We start from the raw sequence: 22,500 nt of genomic DNA, 5'->3' as shown, positions 1-22,500 counted from the left end.
TACCTCACCTGTACTCTTCTCATATGGGACAGCCTTAGACATTACTTGAAAGGTAGTCTGGGCTGAGACACCGCAGGCTGCATCTGCACTGCAGAATTAAAGAAGATTATTATTATTATTATTATTATTATTATTAACCTTTATTTATAAAGTGCTGTAAATTTACACAGCGCTGTACAGTTTGACACCATTTTAACTGCTATGGCACAATGTTATGGAATTCTGGGATTTGTAGTTTTGTGGGATATTTAGCCAGCATGGCCTAGTGGTTTGAGCACTGGACTATGTCTCTAGAGATCAGGGTTTGAATCCCTGCTCAGCGGTGGAAACCCACTGGGTGACCTTAAGCAAGTCACACTCTCTCAGCCTCAGAGGATGGCAATGGCAAAAACCCCTCTGAATAAATTTTGCCAAGAAACCCCTGTGACAGGCTTGCCTTAGGGTTGCCACAAATTGGAAACTACTTGAAGGCATATGGCAAAAACAACAACAACAACAGAGTTCTGGTGCCCCCACAAACTACAAATCTCAGAATGCTATAAGATGGAGCTATAATAGTTAACAAACTACCATTCCCAGAATTCCATAGCATGGAGCCCTGGCAGTTAAAGCCATGTCAAACCAGATTCTTTCTGCAGTGTGGATGCAGCCTAAAATAACTAGAAAAGAGCATCTCTAGCTGTCTGGAAGTGGAACTCTAAACAAGAGCATTTGGCACTGCAGCATTTGTACAGTATTCTTGAATTGTGGCCAAAATCCATTATTGTTATTGTGATTATTTTTAAAACACTGCTAAATGTGTAATGATGAAACAATTGACTTGGTTGTGTAAGTGGTGGGGTTTCTTTCCTCTTTTCTTTTTCCCTTTGTTTCAAATGTGAGCTAACGCCACAACTGACTGTCACTTCCTGGCTCTGGTTTCATTCGCACATGTGTGGCAAGACAAGTCGATGCCAGCGCTTGGCGTGCGGCTCTTGATGCTCCATAGACTCCGTCAAGAAAAAAGGACATCTGCAAAGAGCTAGAAAATTGGACATTGCATCTTGTAGAAGTAAGTTATTTTTATTTATTTTTTAGTACAAGGTTTGGGGGTTTTTTCTTCTGATTTATTACTGATGTTGCACTCAGTGTTTTCTTAGCATTGCTCATGTGGAGGGAACCAGAGCTTAGGAAGGTTACTTTGGACTCCAAGTCCCAGAATCCCCCCAGCCAGGACATTACTGTCCCCCAAAAAGTACCCTTTGCAAACTCTGTTGATTAAAAACTGGGCCCACACTTACAATTCTGTAGTGTGAAAGCGCCCTTTGTGTGATGCCAAATTGTACAGAGGGCCCTTAGCATCCGCTGGCATTTGGTTCCAGGACCCTCCATGGATACCAAAATCCACAGATGCTCAAGTCCCATTATATTCAGTGGGGTGGTAAAATGGTGTCCCTTAACTAAAATGGCAAAAATAGAGTTTGCATATATATATATATATATTTGCAAAACATGGATGGTTGAATCAGTGGGTAAGAAATCCATGGATACTGAAGGCTGACTGTATTTTTTTCCACAGAGTTAAAAAAATAAATCTCAAAAGTCACCACTGCTCCTAACGTTCACATCCTTCTCTCTGCTGTCGCTGATCAATTTGTTTTGCATGGTTTCATGATATTTTAAAGCCTTACTGATCGGGCACACATTTTGTTCAAGGAACGAGGGTATTCTGTTCTAATTGTTTCTGTTTTGGATTGGTTTTATATCATTTTGTACCCAATCTTTGCAGGAGGATTGTGGTAGACTCATAAGGAATTATCATCAGGAGTCCTCAGACTTAATAGTCTTACGAGAGATCGCCTCTTTAGCTGGCAACAGAGCTTGGAAAAGTCACTTTGGGACTATAAGTCAAGCCAAGCACTGGCCATGCTGGCTAGGGGATTCTAGAAGATATAGTCCAAAATACTATATCTTACTTTTCTTTCCCTTAGTTCAGGCTTGGGCAGACTTCCACCTTCTGCAATCTACTTTGTTAGCTGCAAAATAGAAGTCTGGTGGGGAAGTGAGGAGGAAGCTGCAGACATACACCTAGAAGTAAGGAACCACATGTCTCTTGGCATGTGTTTAGCACCAGAAACAGTTCTTGCACACCAACTGAGCTCACAGTGCTTCACACAAAAATCCACTCATTCTATCCTCCAAACCTTTTTGATTTTAGCACCTTAGGTCCATTCCACGCTACACAATTCTAGCACCTTGACACTGCTTCCTACAGAATTATAGGATTTATAGTCTGCTAACGCCCTACAACTCTTTGGAAGAGCATTCCTGTTATTTTTGTTATTGATAATTGCTATCATATTGATCTCAGTTTATGGCGACCCTATCAATGCGACACTTCTAAATCATAGTTTTTTTGTGGGTTTTTTGGGCTATGTGGCCATGTTCTAGGAGAGTTTCTTCCTGATGTTTCGCCAGCATCTGTGGCTGGCATCTTCAGAGAATGCTGAATCAGTCCATCTTGCAGACTCGGGGCTGTGACTTCCATGCTTGAGTCTATCTACCTGTAATGCAGTCTTTCTCTTTTCCTACTGCCTTCTACCTTAGCAAGCATTGGAAAATTCTCGCTAAACTACTAATCCCAGAATTCCATAGGATGGAACCAAAGCGATTTTAAAAGGTTTGAATTGTGAAGTGTAAACAGATGACTATCCAAAAGGCCTCTTGCTTGTAAAGTGCTTTTTGGAAGTCATACATAGGTGTCTAACGTACACAAATCCCTCTTCTATTGACCTGTGAAGCTAGTGGTAAGATTCATCTTCTAAATATAACTTTTCTTGTCCTCTTTCAAGCATTTTTGGGTCTACAGAACAGTTTTTTTCTTTTGCTACTCCCTTTTATTTAACAGTTATACCTATAAAATTAAGAGTTAGCAAAACGTATTTTTCCTTCCTTTGCCCCTCCTCCAAATATGTTAGTTGCTTTGCTTTGTTTCCTGCTGCTGAGCTAAGGACCCCATAATATCATCAACATTATGTTTAAGGGCCAATATTATGTGTACATTTACAGCACTATAAAAATAAACTACAATAATAATAATCATAATGGCACTACATTTCCATGGTTGTGATAGGATTGCATGCTAATGTGAGACAAGAGGCTGTGCTGACAGTAGCAGTGCTGCTGGTAGGTAGGATGACCAGATGTCCTAACTGCAAAGGAGGACAAAGCACCATTCAGAACAATGTAGGACATTGCCAAGCTAAAAACATATAAATGTAAATTTGTGATTCTCGGTCATGCTCAAAATGGAGGACATTTTGAAATTCCTCATGAACAAAAGATTGACATGTAGGACAGGTCCTGGAAAAGGAGGACATCTAGTCATTTTGGCTCCCGGCTAGTAGGGTCTTTCATAGCAGATAGGATTTCCTGAGGAGCCAGCTGAAATGTACCAAACAGCTACTGAGTAGCAGTAGGGGCAAGAAGTGACACTGACGGATGATCTCTCAGAGACAATGGCAGGAGCACCATAGCTAACACTTGTTAGTTATGCTCAGAGGGAGGCATGGTAAACCCCTTCTGAATGTCTTTTACCATGAAAACTCCATGATGGGGCAGACTCTCAGGTCAGATGGCACTCAATAAACTACTGGGGTACAGCATGGGACAACTATGAGTAACACTGGCTAATGACACAACTGGACTCAAGCTAAGAACATTCAGCAGTTGATGTGCTTAGAGGTGAAAGGAAAGTCTGAAGCTGCTCAACACACATCACAGGAACATGAGATTTGACAAGCATGAAGATTGTAGGGAAATTTGGCCTAGGATCAAGAAATAAAGCAGGAGACCAACTGATTGAATTTTGCAAGGCCAACAGTTTGTTCATCACAAACACACTCTTCAAGCAACCATGGAGGTGATTGTATACATGGATATCACCTGGAAACTGATATAGAAATAAAATAGACTACATAATCAGAAGGATTCACTCGGCAAAAGCAAGACACGGAGCAGATTGTCAAGGCCGAGACAATGAACTGCTAATATCAAAATTAACTAAAGCTAAAGAAGAATACTAAACCAACTATCATGCCAGAATACATGCTGAAGATCATCTCCATAGTATTTAAAGATAATGTTAAAAAAATAGATTTACAGTACTAAGCCTAATTGACTCTGAGCCTGAAGAACTCTGGATTGAAGCCAGGGACATGATCAAGGAGGAATGCAAAAATATAATATCTGCATCCAGAAAAAGAAGCCACCTCAATGGATGACAGATGAAAGTCTTCAAAAAGTTAAGAACAGAATGTGAAAAAGAAGCAAAAGTAAAAGGTGGCAGAAACAGTCAGAATTCTGAATGCAACTGTTCAGAAACTTATTTTCAGGAACAAAGAGAACTACTATAATAATCAATGCAGAGAAATAGAAGATAACAGCAACAAAGGAAGAACAAGTGACCTCTTCCACAAGATCAAAGGGAAATTTAAACTAAAAATCTGCTCGTCCTTTCCTCCAAACGTTTTTAGCTTTGGCACCTTATGTCCGTTCCACGCTACACAATTCTAGCACCTTGACACCATTTAAACTGCCATGTATCCTACAGAATTATAGGATTTGTAATCTGCTAAGGCTCTAGAGCTCTTTGGAAGAGTATTCTTGTTATTTTGTTATGTTTTGGGGATGCTCTACAACCACCAGGGGAATGGCAACAATACACTGAATAATTTTTAAAAAGAGATCAAAGTATGACAGAGTCATTCAAGGAAAAAACACTTGAAAATGAATCTACAATTTCAGAAAAAAGATGAAGCTGCGCTCAAAGCACTTGAAAGAAATAAAACACCAGGAACAGGTGGCACACCAATAAAGCTGCTTGAAGACACAGAATCTATTCTAATTCTAATTAAAATCTGTCAACAAATATGGAAAATAGAAGAATGACCCACAGATTGGAAACACTCAATATACACTCCAGTCCCCCCAAAAGGGGACACCCAGGATTGCAATACCCATGGGACCATTGCATTAATCTCCCATGCCAGCAAAATGATGCTCAAAATTCTACAACAAAGACAGAGTGAAAAATGCCAGGTGTCCAAGCTGGGTTTAGGAAAGGAAACGGCAGTAGGGATCATATTGCACATCTGCATTGGATAATGGAGCACACAAAAGAATTTCAGAAGAAAATCAGCCAATGCTTTATAGATTATAGCAAAGTTTTTGATTGGGTAGATCATGAAAAACTATGGATGGTTTTTAAAGAAATGGGTGTACTACAACATTTGATTGCTCTCGTGCATAACCAGTACTTAGGGCAAGAGGATACTGTCAGGACAGAATACAGAGAAACAGAATGGTCTCCAGTTAGTAAGGGGGTCAGGCAAGGCTGCATTTTATTACCTTATTTGTTTAACTTGTACACTGAATGTATCATACATAAAGCAGAGTTAGAGTCAGAAGAAGGTGGCATGAAAATTGTAGAAAGGAACATTAACAATGGAGTTTATCACATGGGAGGCAAAGCACCCAAATCCCATAGATAAACAGAGTTTAAATCGGGTGAATATCCTGCAAGAGTGGGATTGTTTTCAGACACATTGGGGCACTTTGACATTAACCCAACATTAACCCATGCAAAAAGTGGCAAAATTGCTCCGCTTTTTAACTTTGGAATTGCACAGGTTAATGTCAAGTTTATTCCAAAGTCATGTGATGTTGTCTGAAAACAATCCCACTCTTGCAGGATATTCACAGATTTAAACCCCGTTTATCCATGGGATTTAGACACTTCCCTCCTGTGTGATAAACTCCAATTTAAGATATACAGATGATGCCATAGCACTAGCAAAAATTAATAATGACTTGGAACAATTACTGAGGAGAGGATGGCAATGGCAAACCCCCTCTGAAGTAACTTGCCAAGAAAACACCATTATAGGGTCACCTTAGGGTCGCCATAAGTGAGAAACAATTTGAAGACATGCAACAACAACAAAAAGTAGATGATGAAGATATTGAAATTTTTCAAGATTTCCCATACCATGGCTCAGTCATTAATCAGAATGGAGACTGCTGTCAAGAAATCAGGCTAAGAAGACTTGGAAGGGCAGTAAGAAGGAACTAGACAAGATGTTCAGGTGTAATCTAGGTAATTTAATACTAAACTTAGGATGGTCCATGCCATTGTATGTCCAGGTTCTATATATGGTTGTAAAAGATAGACACGAAAGAAAGCTGATAGGAAGAAAATCAACTTGTTTGAAATTTGGTTTTGGAAAAGAGTTCTAGGGATGTGTCAGTTAACAACAACAAGTTCAGGACTGGAGTAGGCAAAGTGGGTCTGCATGTGACTGTTTTAGTAACATCTAACATCTAACTCCTCCAAACTCCTCAGACTGGTCTTTGTCTGCTCCCTCCCCAAAAAAACAAAAAACAAAAAAACACCTAATTGCACTTTGTAGAAGTTTCCAAGAGCAGCAATTCACTTTTGAAATAAGGTGCAGAGTCATCTATAGTTTTTAACATTTAAAAATGCTCTTTTTCAAAACCAAAAATTGATGTCTGGACACTTGTTTCTGGCGGTCTGTGGGCACCCATCAGAGGGTACCGGGGCAGAAAAGTGGCCTTTAGACCCGCCATAGCTAACCCATCCCTAGTTTGGCGTTTCTCTATTATAGTTTCCACTGGGAGAATAGCTCTGCTCATACAGTAAATATCTTGTATATGCCTTGTGCATTGGCTTTCTGCCCATTTTTCTAGTCCAAAAGCTAACTCCCTGCTGTTTCCTTTCCCAGCTGTTACTGCCTCATGGTTTGCTTTGTGCATTTTGGCGTTTTATTTTTTATTTTATTTTTTAATGTGGGTGTTAGCTCGAGTCCTTCCTTTGGAGAATTTACATCTACTAACATCCACGGCATCTACAGGAAGTCTGTGTTTCTCATGCAAAGCTTAACTGAGTTGGGAAGTCACATTATATCAGCTTTTCCTTCCAGGAAGGCTAGGAAGATGGGGTCAGTCCAGGACTTGAAGATATGAAAGTCCCTACACAGATTCTGCAAGAGACTCAACACATGTGGCAGTTGGGAATGTGAAGAAAAGTCATCATTGGCTGCATCCACACTGCAGAAATAATCCGGTTTGACTCCACTTTAACTGCCATGGGTCAAGGTTATGGAATTCTGGGAGCTCTGGTCCCACAACAAACTACAGTTCCCAGAATTTCGTAACCTTGACCACGGGCAGTTAAAGTGGAGTCAAACTGGATTATGTCTGCAGTGTGGAGGCAGCCATTGTCTAGATTTTATTCAAAAGTAGCTGTCTTAACTCAGCAAATTGAGCATTCAATCCAACTTGCTTGCAAGTTCTCCCCTCCAGAGTGGTTTCTCTACTTTGTAAGAGTAAGGATTACATAGAGAAACTAGGGATGGAATGGAAATTCTAACATGTTCACAATTCTGTCTTCAGAGTTGGAAATTCTGACATGTTCCGTATCCAACTGTCCCATTTTGGCAGAGACAATCTTGACTAATACTCTCACATATCCCACTTTTTCATTGCCTTTTCAAATGTCACAGTTTCTCTTGCCTCCTCCCACTTTCCCCTTTTGTCTTCCGCTTACCAATTTTTTTACAAATTAAGTTGATTTACAGTACCATCTGCACTTAGGAATAATGCAGTTTGATGCAATTTTAACTGCCATGATTCCCTCCTACAGAATTCCAGGGTTTGTAGTTTTGTGAGGCACCAGCACTCTTTGGCAGAGAAAGCTAAAGACCTTGTAAAACTACAGATCCCAGGATTCCATAGGATGGAGCTACAGTACTTAAAGTGGTTATGTTCACTGTAGGAAGGTGAGGTATAAATAAAGGGAGGGTGCGGGATGGGGCATCTTAAGGGCCACATTCTGCCCATCCTCAGTCAAGAATATTTCATCATTAAATCTTTGCATCCATTTTTGAGTCTGTCTCACTGGCTTTCTGCAAATTGCTCCAACTGCAAGAACTCTGTCCAGATTCAATGTCACAGATAAGGTAATAAGACCAATTTTGAAACTGACTAGCTTACCCTGAGAACATCCATTGATTCACAGGAATGATGATGTTACAAACACTGTATCCACACTACAGAAATAAACCAGGTTGACCCCACTTTAACTGCCAAGGCTTAATGCAATGGAATTCTGGGAACTGTAGTTTTGTGAGACATTTAGCCATGAAATGAAATATATTTCATTTCATTTCATTTGACATTTAGCCTTCTCTGTCAGAGAGCTCTGGTGCTACAATAAACTACAGTTCCCAGAATTACATAGCATTGAGCCATGGCAATTAAAGTGGAGTCAACCTGGATTATTTCTGCAGTGCAGATGCAGCCAACGACTCGGTTCTTTTCAGAGACAAGAAATGGCACACATGCAATAGAGGAGTGGAAACATTCACTCTGTTCATGTGATTTTTTTTTTTGCCCTGTTTCTATAGCTCCAAAATGTCTATAAAATGCTACCGTCATGATATAAAGTTTGTCCATCAGAGGCATTGTTATAAGTAAGTAGGACTGAAAATAATTCAGTCTTTGTGTGGTGCCTTCCTATCCAGCTTCAGGGCTTAAACCAACTCGGTGTCCTTTTAGTCCAATACAACACCGCCTTTCTCCCAGAGTGGGACCCCAGGCTGCTTCCAAAATGCCTTAGAGCAAAAAAGAAATAAAATACGTTTGTTCATAGGTGCATCCAAATATGATGGAAATGCCCTCCACTATTGGTGTCATTTGGAGGCATTTTTGAGACCCCTATGGGATATTAAAAATAGCCCTAGGTGCCACATGCAGCCCACATCTCACATTTTTCTTCTGAAGGCATTTGGTAAAAATCCATCTCGTCCAAAAGCTATACTAACAGAGACAGGGGCTTAAACGTGACTGAGTAAGACATAATACATTTCCCTGATGTTTCTACATCCTCTTTCCCAGGTTGAGAGTTGTGTCCTTAGATCCTCATTTTTAAAAGAATAAAAATAAAATTAGGAACTGGTTCCTTTCACAAGAGAAGGGGACCTTAAGTATGTTATTACAAAAGCAGCCTGTCTGTGTGTACCAGAGGGAGTTTCCTTCTTGATAAAAAAATTTGATTTAAAAAAAACTTTCTATAAGGGGAGCAAGTGTGGTGTAGTGGTTTGCGTGTTGGAATAGGACCAAGGTTCGATTCCCAGCTCAGCCATAGAATCATAGAATCATAGAGTTGGAAGAGACTGCAAGGGCCATCCACTCCAACCCCCTGCCATGCAGGAAATCCAAACCAAAGCATCCCAGACAGATGGCCATCTATCCTCTGTTTAAAGACCTCCAAGGAGGGAGACTCCACTACACTCCGAGGGAGTGTGTTCCACTGTCGGACAGCCCTTTCTCTCAGGAAGTTCTTCCTAATGTTGAGATGGAATCTCTTTTTCAGTAGCTTGCATCCATTGTTCTGGGTCCTAGTCTCTGGAGCAGCAGAAAATAAGCTTGCTCCCTCCTCAATATGACATCCCTTCAAATATTTAAACGGGGCTATCATATCACCTCTTAACCTTCTCTTCTCCAGGCTAAACATCCCCAGCTCCCTAAGTCGTTCCTCATAGGACATAGTTTCCAGACTTTTTACCATTTTAGTCGCTCTCATTTGGACATGCTCCCACTTCTCAATGTCCTTTTTGAATTGTGGTGCCCAGAACTGGACACAATATTCCAGGTGGGGCCTGACCAGAGCAGAATAGAGTGGCACTATTACTGCCCTTGATCTAGACACTATACTTTTATTGATGCAGCCTAAAATTGCATTGGCCTTTTTAGCTGCTGCGTCACACTGTTGACTCATGTTCAACTTGTGGTCTACTTGGACTCCCAGATCCCTTTCACATGTAGTTTCATTCAGCCAGGTGTCGCTCATTCTATATCTGTGCATTTCATTTTTCTGCCCTAAATTCAGTACCGTACATTTCTCTGTGTTGAATTTCATTTTAGCTTTCTAGTCTATTCAGGTCATCTTGAATTTTGATCCTGTTCTCTGGAGTATTAGCTATTCCTCCTAATTTGGTGTCATCTGCAAATTTGATAAGTATGCCCCCAATTTTGTCCTCCAAGTCATTGATAATGATGTTGAATAGCACTGGGCCCAGGACAGAGCCCTGTGGGATCCCACTGGTCACTTCTCTCCTGGATGAAAAGGAGCCATTGTTGAGCACTCTTTGTGTTTGGCCGGTCAACCAATTACAAATCCATGTAACGGTTGCCTTGTCTAGCCCACATTTTACACGCTTGTTTGCAAGAAATGTCATGGGGAACTTTGTCAAAGGCCTTACTGAAATCAAGATATACTATATCCATAACATTCCCTTCATCTACCAAGCTGGTAATTTTATCAAAGAAAGAGATCAGGTTTGTCTGGCATGACCTGTTTCTCTGAAACCCATGTTGAGTTTTTGTGATTATGGCATTGCTTTCTAGATGTTCACAGACTCTCTGTTTAATGATCTGCTCCAGAATCTTTCCTGGTATTGATGTCAGACTAACTGGACGATAATTGTTGGGGTCCTCTTTTTTTCCCCTTTTTGAAGATGGAGACGTAATCTGCTGGGACTTCCCCTGTTCTCCAGGAGTTTTCAAAGATTGCCAATGGCTCCGATATTACATTTGCCAGCTCTTTTAATACTCTTGGATGTAGTTCATCTGGTCATGGAGACTGATATTAATTTAGATTAACAAGGTATTCCTCTACTATCTCTTTGCTTATTCTGTGCTGAAATTCCCCTATTCTGTCCTCTGCTCCATTATCCTCAGGTTGAGCACCCTTTGCCTTTTCTGAGAAGACTGAGGCAAAGAAGGTGTTGAGTAATTCTGCCTTTTCTCTGTCTTCTGTTAGCATTTTGCCATCTTCTCCACAGAGTGGCCCTACCATTTCCTTCTTCTTCCTTTTGCTGCGGACATATCCAAAACCCATGAAACCCACTGGATGACCTTGGGTAAGTCACACCCTCTCAGCCTCGGGAAGGCAACGCAATCCTTTTCTGAACAAATTTTGCCAACAAAACCCCATGATAAGTCACCATAAGTCAGAAACAACTTGAAGCTACACAATACACACAACACAGAGAGATAAGCAATTTTAATTGGGACACAGTGGGCTGACAGATGGTTAAATTCCCTCTTTCCATCTGCCATGTCCTCATCCTGGTAGAAGATTGCCACTGACAGTGGTTTCGACCATGCATTTTAAGAAAAATTACCCTTTTGGACCACAAATCTTAGAATCCCGTAGGCAGCATGGGCTAGTGGCTCAGTTGGAGTTAAGGTTGCAGAAAGTAATTTTAGCAAACTATGGTTTAATGTCACATTTAATATGGCATGTAATTTGAAGTCTGGGGGAAACGAGCAGGGCCACCCCTTTCATTGGATAGAATGAGACAACACTGTGTCAGACAGAGCTGCATGCACTACATACTTGGCCCTTCATGCTTCCCACTCTGCCTTGTCCCATTGTCAGTACTGAAGTGAGATTTTTGAAAACCAGTCTTTCTAGTGCAGTGGAGAGGGCCTGGGTGGGTGTCACCCCTTTCTGGGGTGACATCCGGTGTGGGTCGCAAACCCCCCCCCCCCAGTGATGTTACTGCTACCATCTCCTCTGCCGCCTCAACCTTTCATGTGCAAATATAGCAGTGGCAATGGCCCAGGCCTGTTTGTTCCTCTCACCTACAGCAAAAGGAGTGTTTGATGGCCAGCTGCTCAGTTCCTGCTCCCAGGGTGACCAGGTGCAAAGTGAGAATCTTCTTTCCAGTGAGGAAGGAGTTTTAGTCCTTCTTTGCTGGAGCAGAGTGGTTCAGCCAGCTTCCCACTTTTCTCCCTGATAAGGAAGGACTCTCGATCCAAGAGAGGCAAAAGACTCTCTCAATGAATCGACCCTGAATATTTGTTGTTGTTGTATGCCTTCAAGTCATTTCCGACTTAGGCAACCATAAGGCAACAATCTTCTCGTTTCTTAGTGCTTTCAATTTTTTTCTTGTTGTGTGCCTTCAAGTTTTTTCCAGCTTATGGGGAACCTATCATGGGGTTTTCTGGTTCCAGCATTATTTTTGTTTCCAGTGAATCATATCGCTTCATGATTTAGCCTCCATTTTGATACAGGCTGAATCTTCCCCTTCCAGAATTCTAAAATCCAAAATATTACAAAAACCAAAACTTATTTCATGGGTGCCAGAGAGAGAGAGAGAGAGAGAGAGAGAGAGAGAGAGAGAGAGATCTGAATTCATGAATGGATTCTGTGTTTAGACTTGGGTCTCATCTCCAAGAAACTTCATAATGTACATATATGCAAATACAGGTATTCCAAAATAAAAAAAATCCAAAAGACCTCTGGTCTCAATATTTTGTATAAGGGAACTCAATCTATAGTTTGCTTTTAGGAACAGTTCAGGCTTGATTTTCTCTTCGTACCATGATAGTAGAGAGCCAGCATAGTGTAGTGGTTTGAATATTGGACTCTAACTCTGGAGACCCAGGTTCGAATCCTGGCTCAGCCATGGAAAAACACTGGGTGACTTCGGGCAAGTCACATACTCTCTCAGATTCAAAGGATGGCAATGGCAAACGCCCTCTGAAAAACAACTTGCCAAGAAACCTGCATGATAGGTTCACCTTAGGATTGTCACAGGTTGGAAACAACATGAAGGCACACAATACACACCATGTTGATTGGGAAAAGTTAGCAGCTATATGTGTTGTTTTTATTTTCCTCCGAGGCCCCTTAGAAGCTGGCGTGCACGCTCTAGGGCCGCCGGCCTCTCAGGCCTCTGGAGGCCTGGGAAGCCGGCGCACACGCTCTGGGGCTGTAGGCCTCTCAGGCCTCCAGAGGCCTGGGAAGCAGGCAGCCCCGCACCGGCTTCTATGGGGCCTTCGGAGGCCCCTCAGAAGCCGGCACGCGCACTCTGGGGCCGCTGGTCTCTCAGGCCTCCGGAGGCCTGGGAAGCAGGCAGCCCTGCACCAGCTTCTAAGGGGCCTCTGGAAGCCCCTTGAAGCCAGCATGCACAGCCTTATACGGTGAATATATCTTAAACTCTGTTTTTTAATATTAAAAGTTGGGGGTCGTCTTATACGCCAGAAAATACGGTAACAATTTCAATTGACCAGACCAATATCTTGATCAGAATTAATGGTGCTAAATCTGCATTGCAGAAATAATGCAGTTTGACACCACTTAACGGCCATGGCTTAATGCTATGGAAATCTAGGATTTGTAGTTTTGTGAGCTATTTAGTCTTCTCTCTCAGAGAACTCTGGTGCCACAACAAACTGCAAATCCCAGAATTCCATAGCATGGGGCCATGGCAGTTAAAGCAGAGTCAAGCTGCATTGTCTCTGCAGTGCAAATGCAGCTGATATTTGAGGCTTTGGGGGGGACCTACTCACCTCATTTTTTTTTCTTTTTGGCCTGATAACAACTTCTACTTATTCTTGCACAAAACAGGAGAGCAAATATAAATGAGAAAAGGAAATGAGCATGGGTGTAGCTAAGATCTGGCAGAGATAACGGGATGTTTACCTGAACTGAAGCCCCAGTCAGCAAAAGCCTGTCTCTCCAGCTTCAATAATGGTGACAAAAATTGCCTAAACAACTTTGGTGTTCACTTTACAAGAAACAACAGAGCAAGGCAGAGGAGAACCACAACCAACCCTGGTCACCTCAGTCAGGGAAAGTTTGCAGAACCGATTGCTACCACCATAACCAAGATAGGATAAACGATCCAAAGACATGGTAGATAGCAGGAGAGCTCAGGGCATATCTTTCCAGTTGTGAAAGGGACTGGTTTTGGAAATGAAGTTGCAGGCATGACCGTGGGTGTCATGATATTCCAGAATGTGTCCAGTAAGGCAGTTCCCCTCCATTCTTAAGGCAAATGTGGGCTTGGAGCACAGTTGAGAGCCCAGTATTTACTGGTTCAATTTCATAACACAAAAGAGAGTAATGCTTTGAGCCTGAGGTTGTTGTTTGCCTTCAAGTCGTTTCTGACTTACAGCAACCCTAAGGCGAACCTGGGATGGGAGCCAGCGTGGCAAAGTGGTTTGAGTGTTGGACTGGGCATAAGCCACTGCAAGTGATGGAGGTCTGTTTCAATTCCCAGCTCAGCCACAAAACCTGCTGGGTGACCTTGAGCAAGTCACATGCTCTCAGCCTCAAGGAAAGGCAATGGCAAACCTCCTCAAGTAGACCACAAATTGAACAGTGCAATGCGGCAGCTAAAAAGGTCAATGCAATTTTAGGCTGCATCAATAAAAGTATAGTGTCTAGATCAAGGGAAGCAATAGTGCCACTGTATTCTGCTTTGGTCAGGCCTCACCTGGAATATTGTGTCCATTTCTGGGCACCACAATTTAAAAAGGACATTGAGAAACTGGAGAGTGTCCAAAAGAGGGTGACTAAAATGGTGAAGGGTCTGGAAACCATGCCATATGAGGAGAGATTTAGGGAGCTGGGGATGTTTAGCCTGGAGAAAAGAAGATTTAGAGGTGATATGATAGCCCTGTTTAAATATTTGAAGGGATGTCATATTGAGGAGGGGGCAAGCTTGTTTCCTGCTGCTCCAGAGAACAGGACCCAGAACAATGGAAAAGAGATTCCATTTAAACATTAGGAGGAACTTCCTGACAATAAGGGCTGTTCCATGGTGGAAAACACTCCCTCAGAGTGTGCTGAAGTCTCCTTCCTTGGAGGTCATTAAATAGAGGCTGGATGGCCATCTGTCGGGGATGCTTTGATTGAGAGTTCCTGCGTGGCAGGGGGTTGGGCTGGGTGGCCCTTGTGGTCTCTTCCAACTCTATGATTCTGTGATTTTATGATTCTAATCTTACCAAGAAACCCCCATGATTGGTTCACCTTTGGATCGCCATAAGTAAAAAATGACTTGAAAGACACACAACAGCACCAAAAGGCAAACCTATCCTGGGTTTTTCTTGACAAGATTTGTTCAGAGGAGGTTTGCCATGGCCTTCCCCTGAGGCTGAGGAAATGTGACTTGTGAGTTTCATGGTCGAGCTGGGAATCAAACCCTGGTCTCCAGAGCCATAGTCCAAAACTGAAGGCACTACGCTATACACCACCCTGAGGGCTAAACCCATTTTAGAGAAGTTTTTGGGGGGCACAGTCCAGTGGTCAGGGGGCAGAATATGAGATCAAAAAACCCAGGATGTTTTTAATCTTAAACCAGTGATGGGTGCCTCTCCAGATAGTGTTAAATCTCAGGAGCCTTAGGCAGCATAGCCAATAGTGAGAAATGCTGTGAATTGTAGTTCAACAAGAATCAAGGATGGAAAATAATGTTTACCTCTCATTAAAACTTTTACTAATTTGAAGGCTTAGGAGAAGCAATTTCAACATTTGGAATGGGAAAATGCCAGTACAATAACTGAGAAAACACTAACAGAGAAAGATACGACTATCCTCCATATCTCACAACCATAATCCTTTGATAGCACTTTAACTGCTCTAACTTCTGGGAATATCAGAACTTGTACTTTCACAAAGCACTAGAACTCTCTGGCAGAAAATACTAAATACTTCGTGAAACTATATGTTCCAGGATTCCATAAGATGGAGCCACGGGTGTTAAAGTGTTATCAAAACGCTATAATTGTGTTGTGTGAAAAGACCATATATATATGGTGGACCCTTTTCTTTCCTGGTTTGTAAATTGCGGGGTAGGGAGAGGTGGGATTTGTTTGTTTGTTTGTGGTATTTCTGTATCTTCTCCCAGCCCACAAATAAGCCCACAATGGACAAGTAAAAACAAGTAAAACATTATAAAGATAAAAAGCATTTTAAAAACATTGACATACTCTTTAAAATGTTAAAAAGCAGTCTAAGAGTTGTCATCAAATATTATTTTAAAACAGTTAAATGAGAACAGTTTCAGTTGCTGAATGCTACCCCAGGGGAATCCGTAGGGGATGGAGCCAGCTTATCTTCCTTGGGCAGGGAGTTCCACAGTTGACATGCTGCCACAGAGAAGACCTTGTTATGTATACATCCCAACCTAACTTCTTGAGGTGTTTACAACTGGGCCTCCTCTGAAGATCTCAAATTACAGGCAGGCTCATACAGGAGGAGGTGGTGTTTCAGATATCTTGGCCCCAAGCCATTAAGGGATCTGTCTGTCAAAACCAGCATCTTGAATTGGTCCCAGATTAAATGGTCAGTGTAAGTGCACCATTGATGATAGTATTGAAAGAGAACTGTCTGACCTTTATGTCCTTCAGAGTCCGATTTTGTTCCCCATACTATTTAACATTTACATTAATCTGCTGGGGTAGATCTGGAGTTTTGGGAGTCGGTACCACCTCATACTCTTGACAACTCTATTTCTCTTTTCTGTCTAAATCAATTTAAACCTGAAGAAGTTATTTAGGCCCCATTCTCACTAGCCCATTTGCTCTGGATAGAACTGGGAAGATCTGGTTGCCCCTGTACCGAATCTCCCCAGGTAGAAGTTCTGACTACCCTTTACCTTGATCAATGAAATTTGCCCCTCTGAAGTTCACATTTGCAGTACCGCTTTAAAATGGAGCCTCCTTTGTTATCAATCAAATTCACTTCCGCTTTTGTCAAAGGTGACATATCCTACAGCCATTGGCCAACCGAATGAGTATTTTCCCCCTCCTTTTAAAAAAATGGTGGCAGTATGCACATATTCTGTCAACTTGTCAAATTTAAAAACCTCCAGGTGTATGTGTGAGTTGTGTGTATTTGGGTCATTACAGATTATGGCAACCCTAAAACGACCCCATCCTGGGGTTTTCCTGGCAAGATTGGATCTGAGGCTGAGAGAGTGTGACTCCCCCAGAGTCATGGTTTTCCACAGCCTTTCCTCTGAATGCCAGCTTCTAGCTTCCCCTTTGCTTCCAGCCCAGCATTTCCTCCTCTTTGGAACATCTTCCCTACCCTTCCCTTTAAGCCCAGTGCCACCTCCGAAGCCCTTGCCTCCCCCTCATGCCATCCTCTTCCCTTCCAGCCCAAAGCATGCGCATAATCTGTCACAACAACAACAATAATAATAATACCTCACCTCAGAATGCCATCTCTGCATCCTCTTTCTTTGCTTTCCCTCCGATTGCCACCCCAGAATACACATATACACATGTAGCAAAAGCATTCGCACATTGTATCAGTTTGCCAAATTTAAAAGGAAACACAAGCATTCGCATATTCTGTCACACACAAAAAAAAAATTTTTTTTTAAATGCCACTAGCAAAGTGACATGCTATGCCGGCAGCAAGCAAATGAAAGGGAAATGTAGCACAAGCAGACATATTCTACCAATATGTATCAACCTGTAGAACACGCATTCGCATAATCTGTCAAAATAAAATTACAGAGAGAGAGAGAGAGAGAGAGAGAGAGAGCGCTGCCTGTGAGAGGGAGGCATGTTCTGCCCTCTGCCCTCCCTCTGACCTAAATCCCTCCCCTGAACTTGACCCGATCATAACCGGGGCCAAGTTCACATTTGCTGGCAGCAGGGAAGAAACGGGTTTTCCTAAAAGACATGAGAAATAATCCACTTTCAGAAAAAATGCTCCAAGGGGGATTTGCCCTGGATCAAGTGTGAAAGACCCTAATTCTGATGTGTTTAAACCAGTGCCAATGGGAACTTCCGACTTTTAATCTGGGTTACAATTCAGTACAAAAGGTAGTCTGAATGGTCCCTTAGTTCTAAACCAGTATCTGATGTCAATAATGAAGAACAGTTATGAGGGCAAACACATCCAGACAAGTCACAAGCATTCCTGATGAGGCAGAGGCAGGGAATATGGGCTCTGCCTGTGCTGGATGGGATTACTCTTCCCCTGAAAACTCAGGTTGGCATACTGAGTGTACCTAGAGCCTCCATGCCAGGTTTAATCAGGACCCGGAGTAAATTTGGTGCAGTAAAAGCTAATGCACTAAACTGATTTGGACACATGGCTTTGTTACATCCCGTTTCGTGCTAAAACTTGTGCTTCATAGGGTTGCCCTTGAGGGGTGTTCAGAACGTTAAGCAGGTAATTAGATGCTGTGATCAGATGATTTAAAATGCTAATTATAAAGCTCTATTGAACTTGACTCCAGTATTCACACTATGTCTATATGAAGGATTATATCACCCCATATGCCTTGAGTCCCTGTATCAGGAGAAAATCAAGACATAAATAAATAGAATAAATTAAAATAAATATGAGCCTGCCCTGGTTTTAAGATCTTCAGCCCCTTCTATCAGCCTTGTCTTCTTCATTGGCAAATTGGATGAGGACATGTGACAGAGCCTTCTTAGTGTCTGTTCCTAAGAGGCTATGCTAACTCCATGCCTCTTAAATTCTTTCTCTCACAGGGAAAGATCTTTTTGTTATGGCAGGTTTTTAGCAACTATCTAGCTGAAAAGGAAAGGAGTTTTCATGGAGAGTTATTTTCTTTCTTTGATAGGCTTTTAAATAATTTTTGTTTTAAATTTGGTTGCTGTTTTAATATGATAAGCAGTTTAATTGTAATTTAATATTATAATGTGTTTGTTTTTCAGTCATTATACTGTGAACCACCTTGGGCCCCAGAATTGGGAGAAAGATGGCATACTAATAGTAATGGGAGTAGTTGTAAGAGTAATAGAGGAGGAAGAGTGGCAACTGTTCTAGTAATAGTAATAGTAATAATAATAGTTGTAGATTATCATCATCATGATTATTAAATTACGAAACTACAAGGAGCCCTTCACATTCACAAGTTAGGGGCACAGGACCCTGTGAAAGTGGGAAAAACACAAATAAAAAAAATAACGTTTTTATCAGAGAAAACTTCTATCTAGGAATCTCTGTGTCTTCTAGTGCAACTCTATGGTCAACATCTGCCAGAAGTTGACTCTAGAATCACAATGGAGGACGTACAACTGCCTGGATATGTGTTTTTTGCCCTAGTAATCTCTAGGTCCTCCAGCACAACTCTATGGTCAAATTTGGCAGAGTTGCATTGGAGGACCTAGAGATTCATAGCGAGAACGTATTAATCATATCTACAAGTAATCAAATCCACAAAAATCAAAGCCCCAAATGTGGAGGGTTGACTGTAGTAGTAGTAATAGTTGTGATAATAAAATGTAGTAGTAGTAGTTGTAGTAGTAGCAGTACTAGTAGTAATGGAGCATGGCCATTTGAGAATTACCCTTTCTTAATATATGTAATGGTGTCTTTTTTTCTTTTCTTAGACCCATAGAGAGCTCAAATGAAGGAAATGTTCACTGGATGATCCTGCACATGGTGGCAACATGTGCAATTCCACCGATATGCCATATGAAGAGAGCCGGCAACTCCTGGTTGTTGTGTATAGCATCATCTTTGCTGTGGGACTCCCAACCAACTTCTTAACAGCAATCCTCACTTTCATGCAGATAGGCAGGAAAAACGTCACTGCCATCTACCTCTTTGGCCTGTCACTGTGTGAGCTGATGTACTTGAGCACCCTCCCGCTCTGGATCACTTACGTGCAAAACAACCACCATTGGACAATGGGGATGCTATCATGCCAGGTAACTGGCTACATCTTCTTCTGCAACATCTACATCAGCATCCTTCTCTTGTGCTGCATTTCCATTGATCGTTATGTGGCAGTCGTATATGCCTTGGAAAGCAGAGGGAAATGGTGTCGGTGCCAAACAACTGCCACCGTGATCACAATTGTTCTCTTCAGCGTGGTTGCAGCAATCTATTGCCCTGTGTTTTTTGTGGAGAACATTCAAGAGAGGAACAGCACCACTTGCTTTGAAGCATCCCTTAATACCCATTTGGCGTATTACAACACCACCCGGTTCTTTGTGGGCTTTGTTGTCCCTTTTCTGCTCCTGATTTTCATGAACTACAAAATCTTTCAAAGCATTAAAACCAGCTGCAGCCTCAGCCCAGTCCAGAAAGCCAAAGTGAAGCACCTGGCCATTGCTGTCATCTCCATTTTCGTCATCTGCTTTGCTCCCTACCATTGTGTTTTACTTGTACGAGCTGTCATCTTTTTTCTCTACCCAAATGAGAATTGTCATTTTGAAAAAGGCATCTACACCACATCAGTGGTGTTCCTGTGCTTTTCTACTGCCAATGCTGTGGCTGACCCCTTCATCTACGTGCTGGTCAGTGAAAATGCCAGAAGAGAAATATGCCGAACTTTCCAGTTTTGTGGAATTCAGTTCTCAAATAGTTCCAAGACAGAGAGTAGCAGGATCCATGATTCTCCTTCCCAAAGATCTCCGCTAGAGGAGACACATTCAGTCGGAATGCAAGAGGAGAGGTAGCACCTCTCTCTTCTATGGAAACTCCATTGCAGTAAAAAAGAATTAGATGGTGGATTCAAGTTTTTCCTTATGGCCTTAAGGCTGAGCAAAACCCTGCCTGCATTGGGAATCAGTGTTGCACTGCATGTGCTGAATAACTTTCAGTAAATCCCGGTTGTTATTTATAATGGGAAGATGTCATGATATTGTGATTTGCAGCTGGTTCTGTGCATTGTGGAGAACATAATGATATACTAGGAAGGGGACACACAGGATCAAAAGGTCCAAACTGTTGGGTCAGCCAACACAGTTCATGGGTGATAGATGATGTGATATGATATAATATGATTTGATTTGATTTAGGGAGCAAGACTAATATATAACAGTTCAAGAGAATTCTAAAAGCAAAAAGAAAATAAACACTGTTACTTTTCTGGTATTATTTCTTGTATCATGGTAACTCTTGTCCAAATGTTCATTCCGTCTTAAATAAATGATCCACTACTTCATAGTACCTCCTCCGGTATTCACAACACATGGCACTGAAAGCATGTCATATAGCTATATCTCTGTGAATGAGATTACTCACAAAGCCAGTTACACTGCAATAGCTTTATCCTCAGTCTGCTTCATTTTGTTTCATTTCGTATTGCAGTTTCGTTTCTCTTGGTGCAAGGACAGAATTCACTGTAATTCATTCATCCCTCCCTGTTGGCTATGCTGTCTAGAAATGGTGGTTTTTGCAGTTTACTATCTGGAGGGCCACAGTGTGCCCATCCCTCCTTTAGGAGCTGGATTATTATCAGATGGGCATCCATCCTATTGTTGGCCTTCCCACACCTGGTGACCTCAAGACATCACATCAACCCTGTATAACATGGTCACTGGTAGCAGGAGTTAGAGGTCTCAACCCATATGGAGGGCATCATGTTTGGAAAGGCTACTTAAGTATACCAGATAATGTACACTATTTAGAATCATAGACCCAGTACACATGGGCCAACAGTGGCATGGCGCCAGCGATACTAGGGTTTGGGAGCACGCAGCAACCGCACACTCCTGAACCCTAGTATGTACAGATGCCAGCATCATGGCGGCCTCCCATCCATATGATCACGATCCTGCCGCCACTATACAGCAACCAGATGTCGCAAGTAGGAAGTGGTATCATGGTGGTACCACTTCCTGCTTCCGGTGTTTCAAAAAAGAAGCTGCTATAGGCGGCTCTTTTTTTGTGGTGCATCTGTTCTGCAGCATGGGGATGCTGCAGCACAGACATGGGGCAAAGATGGGCAGCACAGAGCCGTCCATCTGTACTGCTCCATAGAATCATAGAGCTGAAAGAGACTGCAAGGGCCATCCAGTCCAACCCCCCGCTATGCAGGAATTCACAATCAAAGCACCCCCAACAGATGGCCATCCAGCATCTGTTTAAACACCTCCAAAAAAGAAAACTCCACCATACTCCAAGACAGCAACATATTCCACTGTGTCTGAGGGGCTATCCGGACCAGCCTAAAAGGCTGGCCTGGGGGCAGAGTCGGGGCACAGCATCTTGATGACACACTCCTGACTCCACCCTCCAAGGCAACCTGACACAGCTCCAGACAGCACACGGCATCATGATGCACCTCTGGCGCAGTGCCAAAGTGGTGCCATACAGCCACATTGCAGCAGCTATGGCACCCCTTGGAGGATGCAAAAAGGAGCTGCTTTTTGTGTCTCCTTTCTGTGCCCTCCAGAGGCCAGATTGGGGTCGTGGTGTTAGGATGCCACAGCCCTGATCCGGCTTAAGAAGAGGCGGTGGCATGCTGCCCCTTCAGGACTGTATGTGAGCCCCTTAGTCTCTGAAGATACAGAAAATAAGCTTTCTCCATCTGCAGTATGATATTTAAATAGAGCTATAATATCACCTCTTAACAGCCTTCTCTTCTCCAGGATGAACATACCCAGGTCCCTAAGTTGCCTCTCACTAGTATAGCACTTGAACAGAGTTCCATCATAAAGTTTTCTCCCAATTTTGCTCCAAAGAGTTCGGATATGGCATACACACACCCTTGTTTTGCTTTGTTTTAAACCTCACAACAATCCTGTGTTAGGCCATGAAAAGTTTAGCGAAGAACATTGAAAGGCAGCGGTGGCAGTCTCATCTTGAGTATGAGATCCCCGGAGTATTGCATTTTTCCATTGCTGGGTTGTTCCAGTTCCAGA

At 42.3% G+C, this 22,500-nt stretch overlaps 1 protein-coding gene across 1 annotated transcript; it reads left to right on the top strand.

Moving 5' to 3' along the window:
- Nucleotides 1-925: 925 nt before the first annotated feature.
- Nucleotides 926-20,733, top strand: GPR132 (G protein-coupled receptor 132). Its single transcript, XM_042444485.1, has 2 exons — nucleotides 926-1,051; nucleotides 19,237-20,733. Exon 2 carries the CDS (start codon nucleotides 19,297-19,299, stop codon nucleotides 20,308-20,310), a length of 1,014 nt encoding a protein of 337 aa, XP_042300419.1. The 5' UTR covers nucleotides 926-1,051; nucleotides 19,237-19,296; the 3' UTR covers nucleotides 20,311-20,733.
- Nucleotides 20,734-22,500: the final 1,767 nt, after the last annotated feature.

Source organism: Sceloporus undulatus, chromosome 1 (assembly GCF_019175285.1).
Source record: "Sceloporus undulatus isolate JIND9_A2432 ecotype Alabama chromosome 1, SceUnd_v1.1, whole genome shotgun sequence".
NCBI lineage: Eukaryota > Metazoa > Chordata > Lepidosauria > Squamata > Phrynosomatidae > Sceloporus > Sceloporus undulatus.
The sequence above is the reverse complement of the archived record's forward strand: the minus strand, read 5'-3'. Positions and strand labels throughout refer to the sequence as shown.